The 26,281-nt window shown below is 35.1% G+C and overlaps 5 protein-coding genes across 7 annotated transcripts; 3 read left to right on the top strand and 2 right to left on the bottom strand.

The window, feature by feature from the left end:
* Nucleotides 1-1,021: 1,021 nt before the first annotated feature.
* LOC308700881 (SLC35A4 upstream microprotein-like) lies at nt 1,022-4,126 on the top strand (the record flags this gene model as incomplete). Its single annotated transcript, XM_081382745.1, has 3 exons — nt 1,022-1,048; nt 2,671-2,769; nt 3,926-4,126. The coding sequence occupies exons 1-3, from the start codon at nt 1,034-1,036 to the stop codon at nt 4,124-4,126; spliced, it is 315 nt and encodes a 104-aa protein (XP_081238871.1). The 5' UTR covers nt 1,022-1,033.
* Nucleotides 3,926-6,617, top strand: LOC308700880 (putative UDP-sugar transporter protein SLC35A4). Its single transcript, XM_081382744.1, has 2 exons — nt 3,926-4,241; nt 5,016-6,617. Exon 2 carries the CDS (start codon nt 5,055-5,057, stop codon nt 6,006-6,008), a length of 954 nt encoding a protein of 317 aa, XP_081238870.1. The 5' UTR covers nt 3,926-4,241; nt 5,016-5,054; the 3' UTR covers nt 6,009-6,617.
* Nucleotides 6,618-8,043: 1,426 nt separating this feature from the next.
* Nucleotides 8,044-14,062, top strand: LOC308701286 (uncharacterized protein; the record flags this gene model as incomplete). The annotated part of the gene is made up of 7 exons (XM_081383486.1): nt 8,044-8,050; nt 10,038-10,229; nt 11,045-11,377; nt 12,826-13,062; nt 13,333-13,404; nt 13,483-13,575; nt 13,655-14,062. 7 exons carry the CDS (start codon nt 8,044-8,046, stop codon nt 13,729-13,731), a joined length of 1,011 nt encoding a protein of 336 aa, XP_081239612.1. The 3' UTR covers nt 13,732-14,062.
* A 938-nt stretch (nt 14,063-15,000) lies between these two features.
* LOC308700682 (uncharacterized protein) lies at nt 15,001-18,223 on the bottom strand. The gene is made up of 7 exons (XM_081382413.1): nt 17,946-18,223; nt 17,514-17,818; nt 17,153-17,252; nt 16,341-16,459; nt 16,051-16,158; nt 15,808-15,975; nt 15,001-15,575 (listed from the first exon to the last, which is right to left on the bottom strand). Exons 2-7 carry the CDS (start codon nt 17,523-17,525, stop codon nt 15,405-15,407), a joined length of 678 nt encoding a protein of 225 aa, XP_081238539.1. The 5' UTR covers nt 17,526-17,818; nt 17,946-18,223; the 3' UTR covers nt 15,001-15,404.
* Nucleotides 18,224-20,554: 2,331 nt separating this feature from the next.
* cd74a (CD74 molecule, major histocompatibility complex, class II invariant chain a) lies at nt 20,555-26,281 on the bottom strand. 3 transcript variants are annotated; one of them, XM_081382425.1, is made up of 8 exons: nt 26,028-26,281; nt 24,295-24,464; nt 23,966-24,078; nt 23,818-23,869; nt 22,509-22,604; nt 22,214-22,429; nt 21,187-21,204; nt 20,555-20,944 (listed from the first exon to the last, which is right to left on the bottom strand). In XM_081382425.1, the coding sequence occupies exons 1-8, from the start codon at nt 26,102-26,104 to the stop codon at nt 20,940-20,942; spliced, it is 747 nt and encodes a 248-aa protein (XP_081238551.1). In that variant the 5' UTR covers nt 26,105-26,281; the 3' UTR covers nt 20,555-20,939. The 3 variants fall into 3 exon arrangements, with proteins under 3 accessions (XP_081238551.1, XP_081238552.1, XP_081238553.1); XM_081382426.1 differs by having other exon boundaries at nt 22,232-22,429; nt 26,028-26,274; XM_081382427.1 differs by lacking the exon at nt 21,187-21,204.

Here is a 26,281-nt window from a genome sequence, read left to right as displayed (position 1 = left end):
ACTGCATTATGCCGCAAAGAGGAACGACAGTGATTGGTCAATCATGAACAGCGATTAGAGAAGTAACAGGTAGCACGTGACAACCGTCGTTCTAATAACACTGAGAAATTATTATTTAAATAATTAATTTATGTATGTATTTATTTATTTATTTATTTATTTATTTATTGCACTGTTTAGTTGTTCTGTTGTATGTTTGTAGAAACCACATAGTGGCAAATATCTATGGTAAATATCTGTTTCCTAGGAGACAACGTTTTTTGAAGGTTTATATACTTTATTAACAGAAAACCGATTTTTATTTTTTCATAACATGTCGTTTTTATTAATGCAAAAATACAGAGGTGACATGTTTATAAAACACATTTTAGTGTATAATACACAAAATTGAACAACAATACCCATTGTCAACAGAATACAGAGGGGGGAAATTAGTTAACAATTTGCTAACGACAGAAAAGGGTAAATCAGAAAGATATGAGGAAAAAGAATAAGAGATTAATCTATAATCAATTAATAATATTTATTTCTCAGGCAACATAAAGTAGTTCTAGCTCTGTTGGGAGCCGAATGATCCGTTGAGCCGTAGTCAAATCTCAGGATATGTTTGTCATAAAAAAAAATATCTATAATAATATATTTAAGTCTTTCCAAAAGAGGCATGTTTTAATAAAACGTAAATAGAAATCAGCCCCTACAACCTTGATAACACAAAACTGATAACGTAATGAAAAACTGCAGTGATTGGTCAATCATGAACAGCGATGAGGAAAGTAACAGGTAGCACGTGACATTGCCGTTTATCCCAGACCGGTCTGGACAATTATTTACACCTGAATAATGATACATTTAGTATATAATGAACAATTAGTGGAAAATATGTATTTAAAAATTTATATTTATCATTTCAAGCCATTGTACTAAAAGTAAAACAGCGTGAGTAACGTTAGTTGTGTTCGAGCGAGTCGTCATTCATTCAGGGCAAATGAATCGAGCGCACTGCGCACATTGAATCGTTTATCATTTCTGCAGTATGGCGGAAGACAAGGTGAGAAACCACGGTCTGTCTAAAACAACGCTTTTTTCATAATGAATTAATGTACAGATAGGGACAAATCGGGTATGTCGTTTATATTTAAGTGTTGTGTTATCAATGTCACCTGCTGTTTGGTTATTAGAGATGTTGTGACGCTTTATTGGAGTAATGTAAAGTCACTGCTGCCTTTCTGAACTCTTGGCATTTGACGGCTGTCATAGAAAGAAAAGCATCACACTTGTAAGATCTGATTAACTGCAATTACTAGAGATAAGAAATGTATAGAAACATCTTATTTTGAAAAATGTCATCTGTAGAATTTAGAATTGTGTGATTACAAAAAAAATGTAAATTGATCAAAATAAAATAATGTGTGATTTACAATATCAATAAGTATGTTGATATTATACTGAGTCTAAAACTGTCTTAAACAGAAAATACATCCACTAAATTACATTCATGTAACATTATTCAAGTCAAATGATTTATTAAAACATTATAATATAAGGAAATAAAACTATTCGATTTTAAACCTGCCATAGATAAAGAGTATGTGTTTGAAGTGGAAATATGTAATTATTATTTTTATTTTAATTAAAAGTAATAAATTAGTTATGACATACAAAAATGGCCACTGATATAGGCCTAAATTACATCTCTTTTATTTAAAGGAACACTCCACCGTTTTTTTAATTAGGGCTTGTTCACCTTCTTTCCTACATTTAGATAGGTGGGCAAATGCATTTTTGTCTCAGTGCATGCATTGTTTTAGTTTGACAGGGTCGGCGCTAGCTAAGCAATATCTGCCTAGGAAATCGCCTAGTGTAAATCTACATCGCTGTTTGTACTCGTTGTGAATACGCAGGCCACAAGAAGTAATTAGGTGTTTTGTTTTTTATATATATATATATATATATATATATATATATATATATATATCACTTTTACTCAGGACATGCTAGCTGGCAACAAAGGATTCAATTCATTATGCTAAGCTAAGCTAATGCCGACCCTGTCAAACTAAAACAATGCATGCACTGAGACAAAAATGCATTTGCCCACCTATCTAAATGTAGGAAAGAAGGTGAGCCCTATTTAAAAAAACGGTGGAGTGTTCCTTTAAATAGCTTGTGCCTCCACTATATCATAGTGCAAGCGTTATCAAACTTTTTAATGGTAAGGACCCCTAAACACAATAATAGATATGTTATATGTATATCCTCCTCTATTGTTTGATGTTAAGAGTCTTTGCATGTTTTCTGAAAGTTAATAAAAATAAAAGATCTGAAAATGTGCTTAGAAATTGAGCAAAGGGAGTTCATCTGTCAATGAAACGTAATTATAAAATGGATTGTTCCAGTCCTTGATTCTGATTGGTTGAGCTGCGTTCAAAGCCATTTTAAATTAATATACAAACACACACTTGTATGAAACTTTTTGATAAACTGATGATAACTGTTTTATGAAAGCAATAAGCCATGTGAAGCCATGATTAACAGTGAATTTCACTGTACAGTAAATCACACCACGGCTTCTTAGGGTTTATTACTCTAATAACAGTATGTTGTTTTAGTGCATTGATCTGGATGTGTCAGTGGTCTCATGTGGTCTGATGTGTGTCGGATCCGTTTCAGGATCCGGTGACCCGACTGAAGGATCTGGCTCAGCTCAAAGACCAACTGGAGGAGATCCAGAAGAAGGTGGAGGATGAGGTTCAAGCTGGAATCCCACAGGTACCACAGAACCAGATCCACGACTGATCCGGCCCGGTCCTAACATACTGAGGAACACATACAGAAACTTTGGTTCTGCACTGTTTATTAGTTTTGCTTTAGCCGATAATAAATGTTGATATTATAAATCGACACAGTTTTGCCTATTCTTAAACAGAAAATACACACATTCATGTAATATTATTCTAATTAAATGATTTATTAAAACATAATATAAATTAGGAAAGGAGAGAAACCTGCCATAGAAGAAGAGTGTGTGTTCGGAAAGATATAGTTATTTTCATTTCAATCAAATGTAAATATAAATCCAGCCAAATATTCTTATGTATAAAAATCCATTTACACTGTGTGAGGAAAATATTAAATCTAATATTATTATGACAACAAAATTAAATAATTTCCTTTACATTAATATTATTATTATTATTATTATTATTATAAATTAACATAATTTCTGAAAAATAATTACTTTTATGTCATATACAGGTGAAACTCGAAACATTTGAATATCGTGCAAAAGTTCATTTATTTCAGTAATTCAACTTAAAAGGTTAAACTAATATATTATATAGACTTATAATTTTGATGATTATGGCTTACAGCTTATGAAAACCCCAAATTCAAAATCTCAGAAATTTTGAAAATGTTCATAAGCTGTAAGCCATAATCATCAAAATTATAACAAATGAAGGCTTGAAATATCTCACTTTGCATGTAATTTTCTATATAATATATTAGTTTCACCTTTTAAGTTGAAATACTGAAATAAATTATCTTTTGCACGATATTCTAATTTTTCGAGTTTCACCTATATAGCATTATAGCAGATTTTTTTGCCACAAATATATTTTTATTTTAAATTATTGTAATTAATGCCATGACCAGTTTTTAGAAAGCAAAATGAAATATTTATTTTAGTGAATGAAAAAAAAAGAATACGTTATACATACTTCATTAATGCCTTTAGTGAATTTTGTAAACAAAAACACACAGAACGTCTCCGTTTGAAACCCCTGTCCTAGTGGTTAAAAGTGGGCTGGTAAGCAAAAGATAGTACGTTATATAGATGTTGCTCTTTATATACTGTAATATTGACAGCTCAATGAGTGCACACTTCCCAGGCTGCAGCTGAAACTGTCCTGTTTGTGTTTCTTAGGGTGGGTCATTATTAGCGTCTCCTTTCCTGAAAGGATTCCTGGCTGGGTATGTGGTTTCCAAAATGCGTTCGTCTGCCATCTTAGGAGTCGCTTTGGGAACGCTGACGGGAATCTTCGCTGTTCAGAGCTATCAGGTGCCCAACATCGAGGAGACCGTACGAGACTTCCTGAACTCCCTGAAGAAAGGACCCAGTGATTAGAAGTGGACTGAATTCAGACTGAAGAGGAGAGCATGTCATTCAACGTCACATCGGAGCTCCTTCCCTCATGAACGAAACTGCTGATTTAGAAAAAACTGTGTTTTGAGGTCTATATGTGAGTGTGGATTTGGACTTTATAATGAAGACATCATGTAGGGCTGCACGATATGGCTTAGTGTGATTATCACATCGCAAAGGCTTTGATTCAACCAGATAAATATATGCTCTGCGTGTTTCAGAGTGAAGCGCAGCACTGTGTTTATTTACACACGCCGGTGTTTGCAGCATCTCAGAGCGGCTTTATGGTTAGTTTTTCGCCAAAATACAACTTCGATGGTTTAACGGTTGAAAATGAAGAAATTAAGACAGCCATAAATATTAGTATTGTAATTTTATAGTTGTACTTTTATTTATAGTTGTATTAATTTTCTTAAATTCTTCATTTCTACCAGTAAAATATTACAATAGTTTTTTATTTAATAATAATAATTGTCAAAAATATTAGTATTTTAATTTTACAGTTGTACTTATTTTTCTAGTTGTACTGTAAAATTATTACATTTTTTTTTACTTATTTTTTATTTTACCTTTGAAATATTACAATAGTAATAGTTTTTGTTTAATATTTTTATTTAGTCATTATTATAATTTTATAATTATATTGATAGATAATTACAAAATCTTCAGCCAAATTGTGCAGCCCTACAAACAAGCACAGCAAACCTCAAAACGTTTTTAAATCACATTTTACATTGCAATTTAAGCAGGAAAATCGCAAACCGGATGTTTTTCCCAAGTCGTGCAGCCCTAACATCATGTCCATTTTGTTTTATACTGCGCTGTTCAAGAATCAAGTTCGTCCTAGTGCTTTTTTGTTTGTTTTTTGTAGGGTTTGCTGAGTTTGTACTTTCGAAAGCAGATCGCGAGCATGATTGCGGTAGATAATGTTGGTTCTCATGAAGCAGAACCTCCTCTCAGAAGACGATGGGTCCTTCTCCTGCTTCTCCTGGTTCTCATTTACGGTTCCCACGCTCCCCTCATCTCGCTCACCAAAGTCGATGGTCACGTTCCCTTCAGCCCGTCGTCATGTGTGGTTCTGATCGAGTTCGCCAAGCTTCTGGTCTCATTCGCCTCCCTGTTGGCATCTGGGAATCTTTCCGCCCTCAAAGTGTCGGTGTCTGTGATGACGGTGGCGCCGTACGCCGTTCCTGCTGTGCTCTACGCCTTCAACAACAACCTGGTGGTGTTCATGCAAGCCTATATGGATCCCAGCTCCTTCCAAGTGCTCAGTAACCTGAAAATCGTGTCCACCGCTCTCCTCTACTCGTCCTGCCTGGGAAAGCGTCTCCGGCGTGGGCAGTGGATCGCGCTCGGGATGCTCGTGGCCGCCGGCGTTTCTCACAGCTACTCCGGTTTAGATCGGGAACCATCACTGGAGGACGAATCCACAGGCCGGCTTCACATCACATCCTGGGGTTTGCTGTTGGTGCTTGTGTACTGTTTCATCTCAGGATTGGCTGCCGTCTACACCGAGCGGGTGCTGAAAACCCAACGGCTGCCTTTGAGTCTCCAGAATTTGTTTCTGTACGTCTTCGGCGTGGCCATCAATCTGGCGTCGCATCTCTCCGGCGGCGGGCGGCAGGGATTTTTGGAGGGTTTCTCCACGCTCGTTTGGCTCATTATCGCGGGACAGGCCGCTAACGGGCTCCTTATGTCCGTCATCATGAAACATGGAACGGGAATCACACGGCTCTTTGTCATATCTTCTGCTATGCTGGTGAATGGTGTGTTGTCTTGGGGGCTTCTGGGAATACAGCTCACACCTTACTTCCTGTTTCCTGTTGTGCTGATTGGATGGGCTGTGTACCTGTATTACAGGTAGAGCGGACGACACCAACAACAAAATTAAATAATTGGCCTTTACATTGTCATCATTATGCTAAAACAAATTGTTGTTTTGGAAGATATGTAATTTTATTAAGTTGACAGTATATCTGAGATTAACACTTCCCACAAATATTTTTATTTTAAATGTAAAAAAATGTAAAAATGTTAAACATGCTTCATTAATATCTGGTGCAATTTGTAAAAAAATTAATAAAAATAGAGCGTACGCCACTGAGGACAACCACAAAAGACTTTTTCAAAAGACGTATATCATTGCGATTGCTTTTTTTATCGTTCTTTATGTATGAACCACAGCGTCTCTCTCATTATTTCATTTCCCTCTTCTGTTTTTTTTTTATTGTTTTTTTTTCTCAGCATGTGCCCTAAAATATCTCTGTTGCCTTCGTCCTCATTCTAGAAGTGCATCTTACTGTGAATGGACATCATCTCATGAAGACTGAATGTCTGCTGATTTGTTGTTGTTTTTATTCATATGCATCTGTCAGTATTTATTTTGATTAAATGTGTTGAAATGAATACGAATTGTACAGCGCACATATTTAAGACTATTATGCAAATAAATATATATGGACTTGGTAAGTGATTAACATGTCTAAAGGTTTTACTTGTAAAATATATACAGTACTTTAAATTTTAGACTTTTTTCATTTTGCAAAATACATACTGGGCAAAAAAATGGCAAATTATTTTGTGGTCTTTTAATGGTTTTAACCATTTTAAACTCAAATCACTGGTCAGGAAATTCGCAATAATTGCACAAATACTGTAGATAAAGTAGCGTAGAATTGAATAGCCTTATTTGTTTTCTTTAAAATGTTAAACTTGCAGACATCGTTTTACAGGAAGAAGAGTCAGTGTTGTTCCACTCAATGTCTTCAAACTGTTTATCAGTAGTTGAAAAATGTCTTGTGGTTCGTTTCAGTTTAATATGAGACTAAATATTCACTATAAAGTTCAAATCTGGACTCTGACCAGGACAAAACATGAGCTTGATGGACTTGATCTTTGGGCAGGAGCGTCTTGTTGAAAAATAACATCTGATCATTCCTAGATAACAACTTTCCCTTTGTGGGAAGCAAGCCATTCTGCAATATTCTCCTGTTCTTTAAAGCATTAATTGACTTTTCACAGTAAAGTAGCTCACCAATACGTAAGGGATAATGTAGAGCGAGGCAGTTGTTAATGCATTGAATTTAAATTTACGTTGTTTAAATAGGTTTAAACATGAATACGTCTATTAAAGAGTGTAGGCTATATGTGTACAAAGAGAATCGCAATGCTGACAAAACTTTTTTTAATAAAAGTTGCTGATAACTTCTGGATTTCATGGTTTGTGGTACAGCCGTGGATCAGTTACACGCTGCAAACGCAGCATATGTGAAAGCACTAAAGTGTGTGCTGCTCCTGTACTGCATACACACTCTGCACACAGAGTAGGCCTATGTGTGAAACAGGCGTTAACCTCTGCTTTCTTATCTTACACATCACACTCCACTGTTATGGTCGCCATTTCAGTAGATTTACTCACTAACATTGTTGTGGAAACACAATAAGCATGGAAACTAAAATATGGAAGTATCGTGCTAAAGCACACATTATATCAGCTGCAGTTCTGGCGCCTCAGTCCCAACACTGTAAAACTCGACGTACATTTAATGCAGCAGTTACACTCACAGGACACTGCACTTATTCGCAATCACAAAAGTTCATTATTTGCTTGTGCTTTAAGGCTTTGCCGGGTAAACATTTCATTGGCGTTATGATCTGACACGCTGCACTTTTTCTGAGCGCGTACACCCGAAGCGCGCGCACTGTCAAATAGCGCCAAACTGGAGTTTTGTTGGGTCAGACCCATCTGGGGTGTTGGGTGACCCTCCCCTCAACAAAGAATAAAAAGACATGACCCTCCCCTATTTTCCTCCGGTGATCCATTCCATAAATACCGAACGGTCCTTAATATATTAAAGCATCTTTGGTGTTTCCATGGTTTATACAGTATAAAACCGGAAATGATAGGTGATGCACAGACACGATCCATGTAAAACTGCTACATTTAGGATAATGTAAGTAGCCTACACAAATCAACAAAATATAAAACATTGTTCTAGTGATTTTTGGTTATTTTGATCCAAAAAATCTTGCATAGTGTGCCTTTAAATAGATATCAAATAATACAATGTATTTTAGTAAAAGAGTCCAGCTGTAACTCTAGTTTCCTCCTGCAGATGTCGCTAATAACCAGGAAACTGTCTGTCTTTGACACTTATTTGTTAAACATAAATAGACTTTAATTACAGTTAATTTTTATAAAGTTATTTGTTTAAAATTGCACTAAAGAGCTATAGGCTATCATCCACCATCTGTGTGTGAAAGATGAAATTGCATGTGATGTGTGGAGTAGTTTGAGTCAGTTGTGCTTCTTCTGTACGGATGAATCTGCTGGTTTGAGGAATCGTACTGGTTATTAACAATGATCACAGTATCAGAGCGGATCTGTCATGTTGTATCAAGACCGCTGACACTAAGAAAAGTGTAGGCCTATATCAAGATGCCATATGATCTACTGTGTATTATATTTGTCGCTGTGGGTTATTCCACAGGGGTTATTTAGAGACCAGTGTTTCTCAACGGGTCGCGGAGTGAAAACATCGACAAAAATACGAGTAAAGGAAGAGAAGAAGAGCCCTCAGTGAGAGATGCAAGAGCAATGTATGAGCAATATTCCTTCAGATCAGGAAAGAATATGTTAATCATGTCAAAAATATATTTTATAAGAATCAACATTGCCTTCTAACACTATAGAAGCAAAACGAGCCAAATAAGCCTTAATTTGTGAAATCAATGTTAATACTCTCTGTGCCTTTAATTCTATAATTGACACCTTTGCTATTACACTGGATAGGGGGAGACCGGGGACAGTTGCAACACTTTTTGCATTTTTTTCAGTTACTCAGAGACTATTTGGACTAGACCAACCAAATTTGTATATATTAAACTTGTATCTGTCTGCTAATTACCCATACCATTTAAAGATGATTATATAAGACATATCTTTCACAGTATTTATTTGAATGGAAGAAGTCAGATGTTGCAACTGACCCCAACCCAGGGACGGTTGCAACACAAACCAGGGACGATTGCAACACGTTAAAAATACCTTAAATTTCTCTAATTAATTTTAGCTTTTTGTCTCAATGAGCATATAATCCTGAAAATATGAACTGTTTTAGGCCTACTATAATATTATAGTATTATTTATTTCAATAATATTATTGTAGCCTATAATCTATTTATTTAGTCATATTAATCAAATAACAGTTATTGAGGTTTTTTTTGTGTATGTGTAAAACATAGGCCTACATAGATTCAGTGTGCAGATGTTACAGATGCTATTCAATCTCTCCATATTTCAGTGTCAGACAGGAAGAATTGAACAATTTGCAATGCAACAAACCTTTATTAAACATGCAATTTATAACTTGTTGCAACCGTCTCCAACCCTATCAGCCATGACAGAATATCATACGCCTGCTAGACACACTGACTTTTACACATGCTAACCATGTCACAGAAGTCAACAAAACAATAATTCCACCTAAGTAAGTTTTGATTAATTCATACAAAATGTCTGGAAAGTATGACAAAAAATATAGCCTATCATGAAAAAATGTACTTTCATACCTCCAAAACAAGTTTTGTACAATAAATGCAGCAGCAGATGCATAATATGTTTAGAATTATTCACAAAAGAACAATCATGATAATCATAAGCATATATTTTTTTATGCACCACCTTCCCACTTGCTGTTTTAAATGTATGATTAGCACTTTTACACTTATTTTTGGAAGTGTGCCTGAAAATGTTACGTCTTTTTACACCTTTCTAGTTTCACTGTCTTTAGTTAGACTTGGTCTATGTCAGTGCACCCATCATCTGCCTTCCCCCATATGAGGAAACTTCCTCTTTTCTCATGAAGCGGTCAGATATTTCCTCATGTGTCAGTCCAGAGTGAGTCTCTCTGTGAGGAGCTTCATGAGAGCCAGAACACAGACAGACTGAAGTCCAGACACTCATGTCCCCATCTGAAGCTTCATCCACACTCTTCTGCTGCCGCTGGGCTCTTCTGGAAACTGGACTTTAGAGAAATGATGCTCATCTTTGGACTGATGCTGATGCTGCTGCAAACTGCTGCATGTGAGTCAACTTTACAATGCTGTTCAATCTCATCAATCTCTCAAATAAAAACACTGTCATATAATATTACATTAACAGTGTTTCCAAAACAGTCTGCAGTGATCTATAGTCTTTGTGTTAGTGGTCTTATTCATAGTGTGTATTTGTGGAGGATTTACAAAATGTGAGAGGAAGTGTGTTTTACTGTACAAAAAAGTTTCATATTTTGTAAATGTAATCATTAATTTAAAAAAATATAATATGGGCATTCATCAAATCATGTTTCTCCATTACATCTGATGTCACAAACATCAAGACAGTATTTAAAAAGAAAGAAATGTCACTGTTTGACTGGATTGAACTTTTTTTACGTAATAAACCAAGTTAAATCTCCAGTAATATGTTTTATATTCAGTAATTCATGAGAGTAATTCCTTAGAGAAAAGATTTGAACATTTGTGTTTATGATGAAGATGAACTGAGCTCAGATGTTTCAGTGAGATCAGATCAAGATTAATTTAATATTCTTTAATTCTGTGAATGTTTGTGTAATTTGTGTCTGATTTTAAATTATGATGAGAGAAATATTTACATCAGCAGTAGGACTCTTATGTTGATCTCTCTCTCTCTCTCTCTCTCTCTCTCTCTCTCTGTGTGTGTGTGTGTGTGTGTGTGTGTGTGTGTGTGTGTGTGTGTGTGTGTGTGTGTGTGTGTGTGTGTGTGTGTGTGTGTGTGTGTGTGTGTGTGTGTGTGTGTGTGTGTGTGTGTGTGTGTGTGTGTGTGTGTGTGTGCGCGTGTGCATGTGTGTGTGTCAGTGTGTGTGTTTTGTTCTTCAGGTATGGAGTTTAACTGCAGGTTTAATCAGTCAGATCCCTGTTACGCTGCTCTGGATCACAAACTCAATCTGCAGATGGTGGATGCTGGAAATTATAAACTGAGGATAAGAAAGAGAAAATTCAATAACACAGTTGATCCAGTTTGTAGAGTAAGGAGTGACAGTAAAAGTGGGACCGAATGTGATCTTTATAATAACAGACCTGAAGTGACAGTCATTAATGGGACTCTGATAATAAACCGTGTGATCAGAGCAGATTCAGGGAATTACACTTTATTACTCGAACACTCAGACGGCAGAGAAACATCTGCAGATCTTCAAGTGAAAGTTGAAGGTACAATAACTCTCATCAGACTCATTACAATCTCATGATCTACAACGATCTCACTCTCATGCAAATGAATCAGTGGAATCTCTGTGAAGGTTGTTATTAGGGCCCGAGCACCGATGGTGAGAGGACCCTATTGTTTTTGCTCCGTTTCTTCTTCTTCTCCTTCTTCTTCTTCTTCTCCTCCTTCTTCTTCTTCTTCTTCTCCTCCTTCTTCTTCTTCTTCTTCTTCTTCTTTTTCTTCTTCTTCTTCTTCTCCAAAGTGAATCGCTTTTTAGAGGGCCTTAACGTGCTCGAAAACTCATGAAACTTTGCACACGCTTCAGAAGTGGTGAAAATTTTCGTGTGATGTGGTTTTCAAAATTGGGGGGGGGGGGGGGCAAATTCGGTAAATTATTGCCCCCACATTTTGCCCCGGCTCTAGGTTTCACGTACAGGTATGAAATTTGGTACATACATGTAATGACCCAATACCTACAGAAAAGTCTCTTGGAGCATAGCCCTAAACACAACATAAAGTGAGCTATTTTGAACTTCCTCCTAGATTTTGTGCATTTTTCGCAATTTCCTGATGTTGTACTTTAACCAGCTCCTCCTACAGTTTTGATCTGATCCTCTTCAAATTTGGTGAGTGTAATCTTAAGGCCTTTGCGACGTTAAATTGCGAAGATCTTGAGTTTTCGTCGAAGGGTGTGCCCTCAGCGGCCTGACAAATGTTCACCCAATTTCGGCCTTCTGGTGATATATGCATGATCAGATAAGTTCAATATTAATGTTGCTTGCAGTTCCGATGTTGCTAGGCAACCACAGACAGCCTGCAGTAACTCAGCCATACAATTTCCAATCTGCCCCAAACTTCACATGTTTGATAAGAGTCCTGTCCTGAACACATGACCATGCTCATATTAGGTTATAGCAATAGCGCCACCTGCTGGTAGCAGGAAGTGTGGCAAATACAAAATGTGCTCGAAAAATCATGAAACTTTGCACACGCTTCAGAAGTGGTGAAAATTTACGTGTGATGTGGTTTTCAAAATTGTGTGGGGCAAAATGGCTGATCCTCTTCAAATTTGGTGAATGTAATCTTAAGGCCTTTACTAAAGGTGCCGGGTGGCGGTGGCAGGGGTGCGAGGGCCCTTTTCATCGCTGCTTGCAGCTTTAATTATTATTATTATTATTATTATTATTATTAAAAAGGATCTGAACTTTCCATGTACTAAGACTATTTTCAGAATTGAAAACTTGTTGCTTACTGTATATTGCCTACTGTTTCAAAGTAGTATATGAAAGCATTTCAAACAGTAATTTGCTACACTGTTGTCACATGAATAACCTGCTGCATGTTTAATTCAGTGATGTCCAGATATCATCGCAGCAATAAATGTGGTTAAAAATGTCTTGAAATTGAGTTGTGACTGTAGTGTCATGTGACTGTCATGTGTCCCGCCCTACAGCTCCTATTGGCTCAGTGGAAGTGTCAATCATCTGCTCCTCCAGTGGGGTGAAGTCAGTGTCCTGCTCTTCTGACGGGGATCAGCTCATCTACAGCTGGACTCTGAATGGAGATCCACTGATGGATGGAGACACCAGCGTTGAGCTGAATGACACAACTCATGGAGACATCATCATCTGTAGTGTGAAGAACCACGTCAGTGACGGACAGAAGAACATTAGTGTAGAACAATGTCCTGGTGAGCTTTTCATACATAAATCTCCATGTATTTACTAAACTACAGCAACAAGAGTGAATCTCACAAAACCTGTCAAGAACATGTCAGTCACATTTTAGTCAGACACAGCAACATCAATTGCTGCGGCCACAGGATGGCCAACACTTCAATGGACACAGTTCATTCTCGCAACGTTTCTGGCTGAAAATGAGTTTATTTCAGCCCGATCTCAGCAGTAATTTGTGTTGAAGTGTTTTCAGTTTCGGTGATTATAGTGATGTTTTATTACAGGAACAACTACTGCAGCTGTGACCTCTCGTTTGACCTCTACACTGACCAATAGCACACAGACATCAGGACATGGTACGAGTTTTAAAGAACACGCTACAGGAAACATGATGGATTGATTTTCTTTCTAATTGTTGTTTTCAGTGTGTTCAGAGTCTGTGGTGTTTGTGCTGGTCTGGAGTTTTCAGATGATGGTTCTGTTTGGTCTGTTAGGAGGGTTTCACATCTACATGAGACACACGTCAGGTGAGAGACATTTATCATCATCATTGAGGATTTAACATGCAAATATTAAGAGATGATGATGATAATGTGATGCTTTTAGAAAGAAAACAGGACGATCAAAAACTGAGAATGAGAAGATTTGGAGAAGAACATGAACACACAGTAGAAGATTCATGAGACCAGCGGCAGATCTCAGCACATCTATGAGAATCTCCTCCTTTTGCTTTCCTGTTTCTACGATGTTTTCAGGCGACGCCAACAATTGCGAAGATTTCAGATGATGGCAACTTTGGATCGACATGCCAAACTTTCAGATATTATCCTATAATATTTTAATATTATCATTATATTGTAATCGTTAAGCCATATTACTGTGACACACTCATCTCTGGCAGATAACAGAATATTTCCTAAATTGTAACATTAAAACAAGCATTTTCTGTAAAGCTGCTTTGAAACATGTATCGTCAAAAAAGTGCTAGAAAAAAATAAAAAACTGTTGCTCTTGATCATGTCTTGGTTTTGTGGTGTCTGGTGTTTTGCTATCCGTGCTTTTACACTTCTGCTTGCATTTGCAGTTTTTTTGAAGATGTTAAACACGTTTAGCCACATGCGTGCTGTGATGCAGCAGAACTGAATCCACTGTGGACATGTTAAGATCCGAGAAAAATTAAGGCTGAACCCGTAGATAGCTACTCTTCAGAGAATGGGTGGGGTGAAGGGCATCATTTTCATTGCATGAATTATAAACATACACCAGTTTGAAAACAACCACAAATTTAGAAACACACACTTTTGTTCCCATAGACCCCCATACTCAGTGAAGACACAAGTGTACAGTCCCGTAAAACAACGTAAAAAAATAAGAAAATAAAATCAAAGATATATAACTATACAATATAGTATATATAACTATATAACTCACGATTTTACAATAAAGCATGTGTGATAGACTATGTGTGATATGTCCGGAGGGAATAACAGAAGGGAATGTGGGAATACTGCTGTTCCCAGCGGTGAAGATCATACAGTATCAGTATATGTGCATTAATCTTTACGAGATCTTTGTCATTATAATATTGATAAATATTCTTTAAGAATTGTAAATTGAGTCTGTGTTGACACTAAGTAAATGAAAATAAAACTGTTATATGCAAGCTCGTAAGACTTTTATATTTATATTTTTTTTATAATTTTCATTTTAATTAACAGAAAGTGCACATTGTTCAAATTTAAACATTTGGAAGTTTGCAATATAGGCTATAAAAAAAATGAAAGGCACACTATGTAATTTTTCGCCACTAGAGGTCGCTTTTTCTAAACAGAGGCGTAGCTTGATGACGGCTTGATTTCACGGGATCATGGGAGTTGTTGTCTTCACTTTTACAGCCGGTGGAGAATACGACGGGACTCGGGCAGAAATCATATTCATGGATGACCAGTAATGTATTAAAGATTTATTAATGTTAATCTAATAATGCCAATATTCCTATGTTCAGATCAGGAAAGAATATGTTAATCATGTCAAAAATATATTTATAAGAATTAGCTCTGGTTTCTTGGTATCACATTCTGCGTAGCTAAACACTGCAGTTTTAACACTATAGTGAATAAATATATTATATATATTGAAGAAAAACGAGCCAAATAAGCCTTCATGTCTGAACGTAATGCTAATGAGGCAAATTCAAACTTAAAAAGTCAATAGTGTCATTATTTAGCTCGAGTCAGTTCAGTGTTGATTCATTTCATCTCATCAATTATTAAATGATTTCCATTTCTAATCACTGAAAAAGCTTGATTTGATCTTTTACAGTTACTTATTGGGTAACCATGTTGGATCAGCGGTGTCATTGAGTGGGAATGTGCGTTTTCCGGAGCTGCTGAACTTCCTCCTGGAGCTGCAGGTTTTGTGAGGACAGGTGAACCGTGTCCTGGATGGCGTCTATGAGAAGAGCCCTGTACCTGCTCTCTGACATCCTCCTCTGCTCCTCCAGAACCTCACGAAACGCCCTGAACACCTGGACACGCGTGCAGAACACAGACCTGACACTAGATGGCAGCATTCAGATGGGAAATGGAAACTTGGGCAGTATATTGAAACAAAACTTTAGCTCATGAGTAATGCCTAGTCTTCACATTCAGAACTGGAAGAAGACAGATATTAATGGCGTCTTGTAACATGTTGGGTTTTCTTCATTTCTTAATTTGGTTTTCCAATCATTAAAAGCCATAATTGTTCAGTGTTGTCACCTGTAGACTCTCCTCTCTGAGCTCATGGACCTCCTGCTGGTGGTGTTGGTTCTGGTCCTCCAGGTCCACGTACGCTTGCTGGTTCTCCCTGCGCAGCGCCTCGATCTGAAGAACCAGGATGTGTCTCTCTCTGCGCAGGAACGACATCTCCCCCTCTACACCACTCACCTTCGGACGGGACAGGGACAGACACATGATCAGAAGAACGGCCCGTTTGAGGTCTTCTTGTTCATCTGCTCTCACCTGCTCCTCTTGTAGTTCTCTCTCCATCTTCATCAGTTCATCCTCGATCAGCCTCTCGTGAGTCTCTCTCAGTCTCGTTCTGCGCTCCAGGAGTTTCTCATGAACCCCCTGAGAGACAAACACATTCACACACACACAGTTAAAACTCCTGCTTTATATGTTTTTGTGCAATATGCTAACACTTTAAAATAACGTCCCATTAGTTAATGCATTTACTAAAATGAATGCTGGTTGAGTGCTGGACTGTGTTATCAGGTATCAGAGTTCCTGTCTCTTGATTGGCCACTCACCATGCTAGTGGCGTGTGATTGGTGGGATTCTCTGTGCGTCTCCTGTAATCTGATCTCCTCCTTCAGTTGTCTGATTCGGCTCATCCTCTCCTGATTCCTTTGAATGCTGGTCCTGCCCTCTGAAACCATCATCATCATCATCATCATCATGTTAGTGCAAGGATGTAAGTTCCCTCCAATAATTAGATATGAACACATTGTCCCCCAATATTTGATATTATTTATGTTGCTCTGCACAGCATTTTGCTTTGTGTTGTTAGGATGACAGCAAGTTTTCAGAGTTATTTTATTAAGCCGATCCGCCTCTGAGGTCTAGCAGTGCTCGTCAATGTCAAAATATTTGAGATGGCCAATCAAATAAAAGAAGGCGGGGTTTAATGTTCACAGAAGTTGAATATATATTCCAGCACGATGCTTCCATTCAGTGCTATTATTGTTAACTACAACTAAAACTATTAAAAGCATTTTGTTAATTGAAATCAAGTTGAATTAAATGAAATATAAATATTAGAAAAAAAATATATAACAAACAAACAAATTTGTAATTGAATTAGAGACAAGAGACTTTAACAGATCCATTTGCATATTAGGCATGTTAAATATTATACTGGATATTTTAAAATACAAAATATGATTTGCAGATAGTTCAAATGCATTACTATACAATAGATTCTAGTTGATTCTCTACTTTTTTTTAAAATTCCTTTAAATCCCTTATTTCTTTAATTTCTTTAAATGAATTATATATTTGTGAAAGCAAAAAATCTAGCAATGGTTTAGTCGTGGTTATGGTCAATATGTAACTGATGTACCAGTAATATGCATCTCCATCTCCTGTCTGAGGAGCTCCTGCAGATCTGTCTTACTGTCCGCTGCCTCACACACCTCTTCAGCTCTGCCTCCATCAGCCACCTACAACACACACACACACACACACACACACACACACACACACACACACACATACACACACACACACACACACACACACACACACACACACACACACACACACACACACACACACACACACACACACACACACACACACACACACACACACACACACACACACAATATCAACTCCATCAGCATTAAACTCATATTTCACAGAAAACACGAGCAGTTATGTATAGCTAAGATTTATCTTATTATTACTCTTTTGTTACTCACGGATATGTCCATGTTCTTGTGTTGAGCTGAAGAGAGAGAGTGAGAGTGTGTGTGTGTGTGTGTGTGTGTGTGTGTGTGAGTGTGAGTGAGAGAGAGAGAGAGAGAGAGAGAGAGAGAGAGAGAGAGAGAGAGAGAGAGAGTGTGTGTGTGTGTGTGTGTGTGTGTGTGTGTGTGTGTGTGTGTGTGTGTGTGTGTGTGTGTGTGTGTGTGTGTGTGTGTGTGTGTGTGTGTGTGTGTGTGTGTGTGTTTCACTCTCGTGAAATATTCATTACTCAGTGTTCACTTTCACCCGTGTCTGTGTGGGGCTGTTTAAATGTTGCATCAGGGTTATAGGGTTATATAACAAAGAAAAAAAAAACATTTTGTTACTTCAAATAAAGTAAACATTAACTGAAATAAAACAACATACAGTATACAAAAACTTAAACTTACTTTATTTCACCTAGCTGCCAAGGCAACATTTCTCATGTTTCATTCAGTTTAACTTGATGTACTAAAATAACTAAAAATGTAAAAAATCTAATACAAATAACAAAATGTACACACAAAAAATACTTAACAAAAACATTCAAAATAACAATAAAAACTAAATTAATACTGATTAAATTCATCTGTATAAGTCATAATCATGCGCTCAGTTTATTCTGATGTCTTCCGTGAGATTCATCTCCTCGCTGACCTCATATCTGTCTCTCATTTGCAAATGCATCATTTTAAGGAAGTCACAATGTCTTTTTAATCTTGTTACTTTCACATAAACAGGGAAATGAAACTGAGCATTTCTGTTTTGAGAAAGAGAAGGAAGGTTGAGATATTTAACAAGAAATAGATGTTTTAGCATCAGCTGAACTGAGCGAATCATTGGACAAATCAGTTTCACTGTATTCGTTTAGTGATTTCAGTGACATCACAAATTATTTCTACCATGAATTCATATGTGGACTTGAGGAGAACTGAGTTAAAATTCATCACAACTCTACCTGATACAATCAACAAAACTTCAGATATGATGAAAGAAAGTGACGTTAGTGAAGCAATTATATTAATCTATATATTATTATTATTATATTTATTTATACTGTATACTTTATAATATTGTATATTTATATATGAATTAATGTGTGTGTATATATATATACGTATACACACGTTTTCATTTTTATATTTTCAGTTTTATTTTCATTTACATTTTAGTTTGTCATTTGATCAGTTTTAAAAATATTAATTTGATATTTTTTCAATTTATTTTAATTTTAATATTATTTTATATACATTTAATTTCTATTTAGCTTTAATTCAATTTTATTTTAATTTGTTCATCAACTTAAACACATATGCTGATTTTATGCTCAAAAAACATTAATTATTATTTTCAATGTTGAAAACAGTTCGACCATTTTTTTCGAAATTCTTTGATGAATAGAAAGTTCAAAAGAACAGCATTTATTTAAAATAGAATATTTTCTAACATCATAAATGTCTTTACTGTAACTTTTGATCAGTTTAACTCATCCTTAATGAATAAAAGTATTGATTTATTTTATTTCTTTCCCCCAAAAATAAAATTAAAATTCTTACTAACTCCAAACTTTTGAAGGGTAGTGTTTAATGTTACAAAAGCTTTCCATTTCACATAAATGCTGTTCTTTTGAACTTTCTATAAATCATAGCATCATGAAATAAACATGTAAAAAACTGTTTTCAACATTGATAATAATCATTAATGTTTTTTGAGCATCAAATCATCATATTAGAATGATTTCTGAAGGATCATGTGACACTGAAGACTGGAGTAATGATACTGAAAATTCAGCTTTGATCACAGGAATAAATTACACAACTATATATTCACATAGAAAACAGCTGTTTTAAATTGCAATAATATTTCACAATATGACTGTTTTTGTTTGTATTTTTAATCAAATAAATGCAGCCTTGGTGAGCAGAAGATTAGTTCTTATTTTTTAATTAGGCTTTATTTTTATATTTATATTATCTTTTATAATATATGAATATTGTAACCACACTCCAAACTCGTAAGCAAGTTAGAACCCAGTTTCTGGAGGTTTATTACAGTAAACTGATCAGACAGCAGAAGATCAGTGATGGTGTTCAGGCAAGCAGATCTTCAACACAACAGAGATGAATACATTTACTCAGGTAAAGTCTCTTCTCTCTTTAAACGGTGATGAACAGGCTCTTTCAAACAGCAGGTCACAGTAGTTTTGTATTTTCTCTGTAACAGGGTTTTCATCAACACACTGCTTATACGTCCACACATCAGGATATAAACTGAAACTGAACTGAAGAGATCACGAAGAGAGAATCCTCCAGCTGGTAAACATCTCAAACACAGTTCTCAGATCTATCTATCTATCTATCTATCTATCTATCTATCTATCTATCTATCTATCTATCTATCTATCTATCTATCTATCTATCTATCTATCTATCTATCTATCTATCTATCTATCTATCTATCTATCTATCTATCTCTCTCTCTATCTATCTATCTATCTATCTATCTATCTCTCTCTCTATCTATCTATTCATTCTATTATTCAGTGAAAAGGATCTGAAAGAGGAAGTGCATGAGTCAGACGGGGTATTTAAAACCCCCTAATCTGCATGTTTTTCACATATTTACACATGCACTCTATGTGCAGCTGAATTATTAAATGATGAAATCATATAATTGCATATATTTTTACATTGATCAACATATATGCGATCTGAAAAGCACTTCATATAACTTTTCCTGTTATTTTATTGTATTGCAAAGATTTATTGTCTTATTTTATTGCCATGTGTGGTTTATTTAGTTTGCTCAGACAGCATATGTAATATTATTCAGTATATTTTAACCTCCAGCTGTGGCTTCATGCATTTATGTGCATATGATCTTCTACTTTAATGCACAGAGATCATTCAGATAGAGCAGGAAATATTCAATAATATTCATTCTTACACCCTTTTCTGGCTTTTCCATTATTTTTATAGAACAAGTCTTTAAATAAATACATCACAGATCACAGACACAGTCACATTTGGAAACAGCATGTGTTTATTAAAGGCCTTTTATTTACACTCTTACAATCGCTCTGATATTCATCCGCCTCGAACAACATGCCTTGGGTTAAAAATTAAAACAAAGAGATGGTATCACGCAGAAAACTTACTATAGATATTATTAGAATAAGGGTTATAGGCCAGCGTTAACATCTCATAGAACATCATACTTATGTGTATCTATATTAAACGCAGATCATAAGAGACCTTAAGTTGAAAGGTTATTAGATTATTTCCATTGAAGTACGTCCAAATGGACAGATTGATCCTCAGGAGCTGCAATAGTGACAGTTATTAAGATTTAAACTGTTATTCTTTATTGCTGGAGAAGATGGTCCTGTTGTGGATGCACTGGCTTTACTCTGGAGAGAGAGAGAGAGAGAGAGAGAGAGAGAGAGAGAGAGAGAGAGAGAGAGAGAGAGAGAGAGAGAGAGAGAGAGAGAGAGAGAGAGAGAGAGAGAGAGAGAGAGAGAGAGAGAGAGAGAGAGAGAGAGAGAGAGAGAGAGAGAGAGAGAGAGATGGGCATTAGTGCTGGTATTTTAGCTCATTATCACTACATGAGCGTTTTGGGGTAAAGCAGTAAATGACACACATAGAGACTCACCCAAAACATCAGCAGGAGCTGTGATGAACCATCATCAGAGAAATGCACAAAACACACAGAGAAAAGGATGTCAAGAATATTTACATTACAAGTGATTGACTAATTGATTTATTTTGATTGACTTTTCATTTCTAGTTTATGTTCCACTGAGAGCATGTACCTACGGTAAACTGTATTTACTGTACTACTTTGCATTTCATTCAACTCTTTCATGACAAATTATATTAGCAGACAATGTTGCTTTCGGGTATTGAAATAAAGCCGAAATAAAATAATAAAAATATAAATCTTAGATTAAAAAAACTTAAACTTAAAAAACTTGTTACATTGCAACTGACTAAAATGAAATAAGTTGAAGTTTAAGAAATAAAGTTTAAATAAAATAAATAATGAATTAAAGCTAAATAGAAGTTTTTTTAAATGAATAAAAATGACAAAAGCACATAATATGGATATAACAAAGTAAAATGAAAATGTAAAATTAAAAGCTAATTTAGAATATTGTTAAATATAATAATAGTATATAAATAATACTAAAATGAGTCCAGATTTATTTTTCATTTTTATGACACAATAAAAAAAAATAGACCTGAGTGTTGTTACATTGTTAACTGGAACTATTAAACATTTGTTTTCTTTATTTGAAATAAAGCTAAAATAAAATAAAATATAAATATTAAATGGAAAACTTAAAAAACTTGAATGACCATTAGATATAAATGTTGCCCTGACGACTCACTGAAATAATTAAGCTGAAGTATTAATATTACCAATAAAAATGTATTAAGGCTAAATAGAAATATGTAAATTATGCACACACTAATAAAAAAAATGACAAAAGCACATAACTAAATGAATAAAACTTAAACTAAAAATTTAAAAAGAAATGAAAACAATTTAATAATAGTATATAAATAATTCCAAAATAAAAGCATAATATAACATAGTCATAACATAGCAATTTGAGTGAGCAGATTTATTCTTTTACTGTACTAGGTACTGGTTTCTCAAAGGATCACATTAATACCCTTGTCATGAAGCGCACCTGAGTCACACTGGGGTCGCCCGCGCATGAGTGTGCCCGAGATCTCCTTGCCGTCTTTGTCCACACACCAGCAGTAGCCGGTGCTGTGCCAGCACTGCATGGGCATATAGTTGCCCTGCTCGTCACACTGAGGCTTGAAGAACCCGGGCCTCACCTGCTTCTCAGACTCCAGCTTACACTTGCTCTCCACCTCAACAGCTGCAGAGAGACACGCGTGTCACGTGGAGATCTGCGTGAGGTGTGTGTGAGTGAGTGTGTGAGTGTGTGTGTGTCTCACCTGATGCAGGTGAGCTCTTAATCTCCTCATCGGCGTCCACCAGCAGAGGAAGACTCCTCATTGGCAGATTCATCCTCTTCGGCATCAGTCTACCACCTTCGGACAGAACATGAAGAATTAGTTCAACAATAATGGACAAGAGCTTGTGAGACAGTATATTGGGAATGTGGTCACAGGTGTTGTTACGCATGACATTTTTTAATTAATTTAGTCAATTATGTGCTTTTGTCATTTTTTATTTTTTAATATATTAATTTTTTTTTAGCTTTATTTCAATTTCATTTTTATTTGTAATTTTTATACAAGTTTTTCAGTTTGTTATTTTTTCATCTAATATTTGTATTTCTTTTTATTTCAGCTTTATTTCAATTACCAAAAATGCCTATATATATATTTTTTTTTTTATATATATATATACATAAATAATGTAATACATATTATTTATTTATTTATCTATCTTGTGTTCTGGTGATTGTGTTGCTGAATTTCAAACATTACATATATTTTTTTTTTAGTTTTCGGTTTTTAGTTTAATTAATTTTTAATTTATTTAATCGTATGTGCTTTTGTTTTTTTTGTTTTTAATATTATTTCAAATAATTATAATATATTATATATCTTTAATATTAAATATTAATATTTCTTTTTAGCTTTTTTTTTCAATTTTCTTTTTCATCAACGTAAACATATTTTATTTCAGTTAGTTGCAAAGGCAACAAGTTTTTCCATCTAATGTTTATATTTAATTTTAGCTTTTTTATATACATAATTTTAATTATATATTTTATGTAATATTATATTTATATAATTTTTATTATATGTTAAATAATGTAATATATTATATTACATTTATTTTTCACATTATTTATTTATCCATCTTTCTTGTGTTCTGTAGATTGATGTTTTTTAAATATTGTATATTAGCTTTTATTTTTATAGTTTTGTATATTTAGTTTAAGTTTTATTGGTTTTTATATATTGCTTTTATGTGCTTTTTCATTTTTAAAATATTTAAATATATGAATATTTATTTTTGTAACATTAATACTTCAACTTAAACATATTTTATTTCAATTAGTTGCGAAGGAAACATTTCTAAAGTTTTTCATCCATCGAAATTTTTTTTTTCGGCTTTATTCAATTACTAAAAATGCTGCCAATATATTAATATTATTATTATATTTTAAATTTGTTTATAATATCTTATATATTTAATATATAAATAATGTATTACATTATATTACTTTACAATTATTTTTCACGTGATTTATTTATTTCTCTCTCGTGTTCTGTATGTTGGAGACCGTACCGTCCAGTTGTCCGCTGCCCTCTCTCTGGTTTGTGAAAACTGGCTGCAGTTTCTACAGAAAAGAATAAGAAACAGATATTCAGAATTGAATGAACAAAAACCCAAGCACCACTATTGACAACTATCATCCTTTGCTGTTTCTCCTCACCAAGAGAGGAGTGCTCTTTTTCTTGTCGGTGGTCTGGTCAGAGGTTTCGTCAGAGAAATCCTTCAGGAGGGGCATGCTGTTCATGGGAAGGTGCATCACTTTTGGGGGACCAGCTGACAGACGAAAGATGAACATGATATGCATGTAAGTCTCATTTGCCTTTTAAACAAATATTTTTGAAAGGTGTGAGGCCTTTATTTTATGAGAACTGGTATTTATAGACCTGGGACAATATGCATGAATAATTTGATGCTTGTATTTCTGTAAATTAATAGCATGTAAAGCGATCCGTGTTTGATGAATGTTTTTGATGCACTGGTTAAATATACCTGACATCTTTCGGGTCAGCTCATTCTTCAGCTTCTCCTGGCCGCTGGTCAGAGCACTGATGTGTTCCTTCTGGCCCCAGACGAAGTACGCGGTCAGCGCCTGACCCGCCAGCAGAAGACAGGCCAGAACGGTCAGTCCGGCCACCTTCAGCGCCTTTCCATTGGGGTTCCTGCAGACGGAGACACACACACACACACACACACACACACACACACACACACACACACACACACACACACACACACACACACACCATTAGACGAGGCGTTCTGCTGTTCAGGGGAGTTTCCACACTGAAGGTCACTGCTGTGGGTGTTTATCTGTAATAACACCATGGTCTGTCCGGTAACAAAAGTGCATTCCCCTTCAAGTAAAAGGGAATATTTTTATGATTCACGCCACTATCGTTTGAGATCCTAGGAATTTTTTTGTGGGTGATTTGCTTTTCATTTGATTAAAAGAAAAGAGAGGGAGAAACAAATCCTGCTTCTATTTTTGGATTATTTAATCTGAAAAATATTTGTTTAAAAGGCAAATGAGACTTATATGTATATCATTTTTGTAACTCTTCTGTAACTCACTTTGGAGTCTGCTAATTGAATAAATGTAAATCTATATGATTTAAATTCTTAACTAAAAATAAGATTGACTGATTCAGGTTTTCAGGAAGACTGAGAATAAACAACAATGAATGTCCAATGCAGGGATATTTTAGTCAGAATTCAAATTAAAACCATAAAAAAACTAATATTTTAGTTGCTTGAAATAAATAACATTAACTAAAATCAAATAAAATATGAAAAAGTAATCTTTTTTTTAATTTCACCAAGTTGCCAAGGCAATATTTCTCATTTTTATTTAGTGTCACTTCCTGAAAAATAACTAAAACTGAAACTAGTTTTAAAAATAACTAATATACATATGAATAAATAAATAAATAATATATGCCTATATATAAAATGACCAAACCAAACTACTGTTAAAACTGCTAATTAAAATTTAAATGAACATTTGATATGATATGATATATGATATGATTTGTTTGGGTATTTTATGTGCTATTTAAAAAAATTGTATCTTGTATAATAGTCTATTACATTCAGATTCATGGCGTCATATTAATTGAGACTATACATGGAATATTTGTAGTTTTAAAAATGTATTTGTCACACCACAGGACTTTTTAAAATGTAGGCTATTAGTGAAGGCAAAAAAAAAATATATAGTATCCCAAAATATAGAGTTAAACATTCATAAAATTCCATTAAAAAAGAAAATAATGTCAACAGCTCATAAAACAAAAAAAAACTTGTCCAGTATATAAACAACCAATCAATAACGGCAGCGCGTGTGACGTCACGGGTAGGGAGGCAGAGATTTATTTCCATCTTTCTCATTTTCCATCTTTCTATTGTGGAATTTTAAGATATGTATCAAAATGAGTTTATACTTGTTGCGTGCCTTTTGAGCCACGGAATAATTTTAATAATGATTCATTGCCATTAATAGGCCTAATTAATGCTTTTGTTTACACGCACAATACTGGAGTTTTGCATGCAAGAAAAAGTTTAAAGGATCATTCAAAGCATGCATTCTTGAACATTTACCCTCACAAATGCTATATTGTTATTGCTATCTTGCACTAATGCCATTTATTAATATATAGCCTACTGAAACTAACAAATTAGTTTATTATGTCCCACAAACAAACAAACAAATAAACAAACATCACCGTGTTGGTCCGCGGCTCAGGACGGTCTCTTGGCTCGGCACGCGCTGAATCAGCGCATCGTTTTGATGATCTTCCATCACTGCTGTTTCTAGAGTGAGTGTGTGTGTGTGTTTATTCCGAATGAAAGTCACTGTGACTTCCAGAAGGTTTTATGCACTAGCGAAACCCGCTTTTCAGGATGTGTGTGGCGGAAAGCCCCTGATTCTACAGATGTGAACCTGGACCTGATTCGAGCATCTTCACATCTGAAATGT

Source organism: Scardinius erythrophthalmus (assembly GCF_964197995.2).
Source record: "Scardinius erythrophthalmus genome assembly, chromosome: 13".
Classification (NCBI taxonomy): Eukaryota; Metazoa; Chordata; class Actinopteri; order Cypriniformes; family Leuciscidae; genus Scardinius; species Scardinius erythrophthalmus.
The sequence above is the reverse complement of the archived record's forward strand: the minus strand, read 5'-3'. Positions and strand labels throughout refer to the sequence as shown.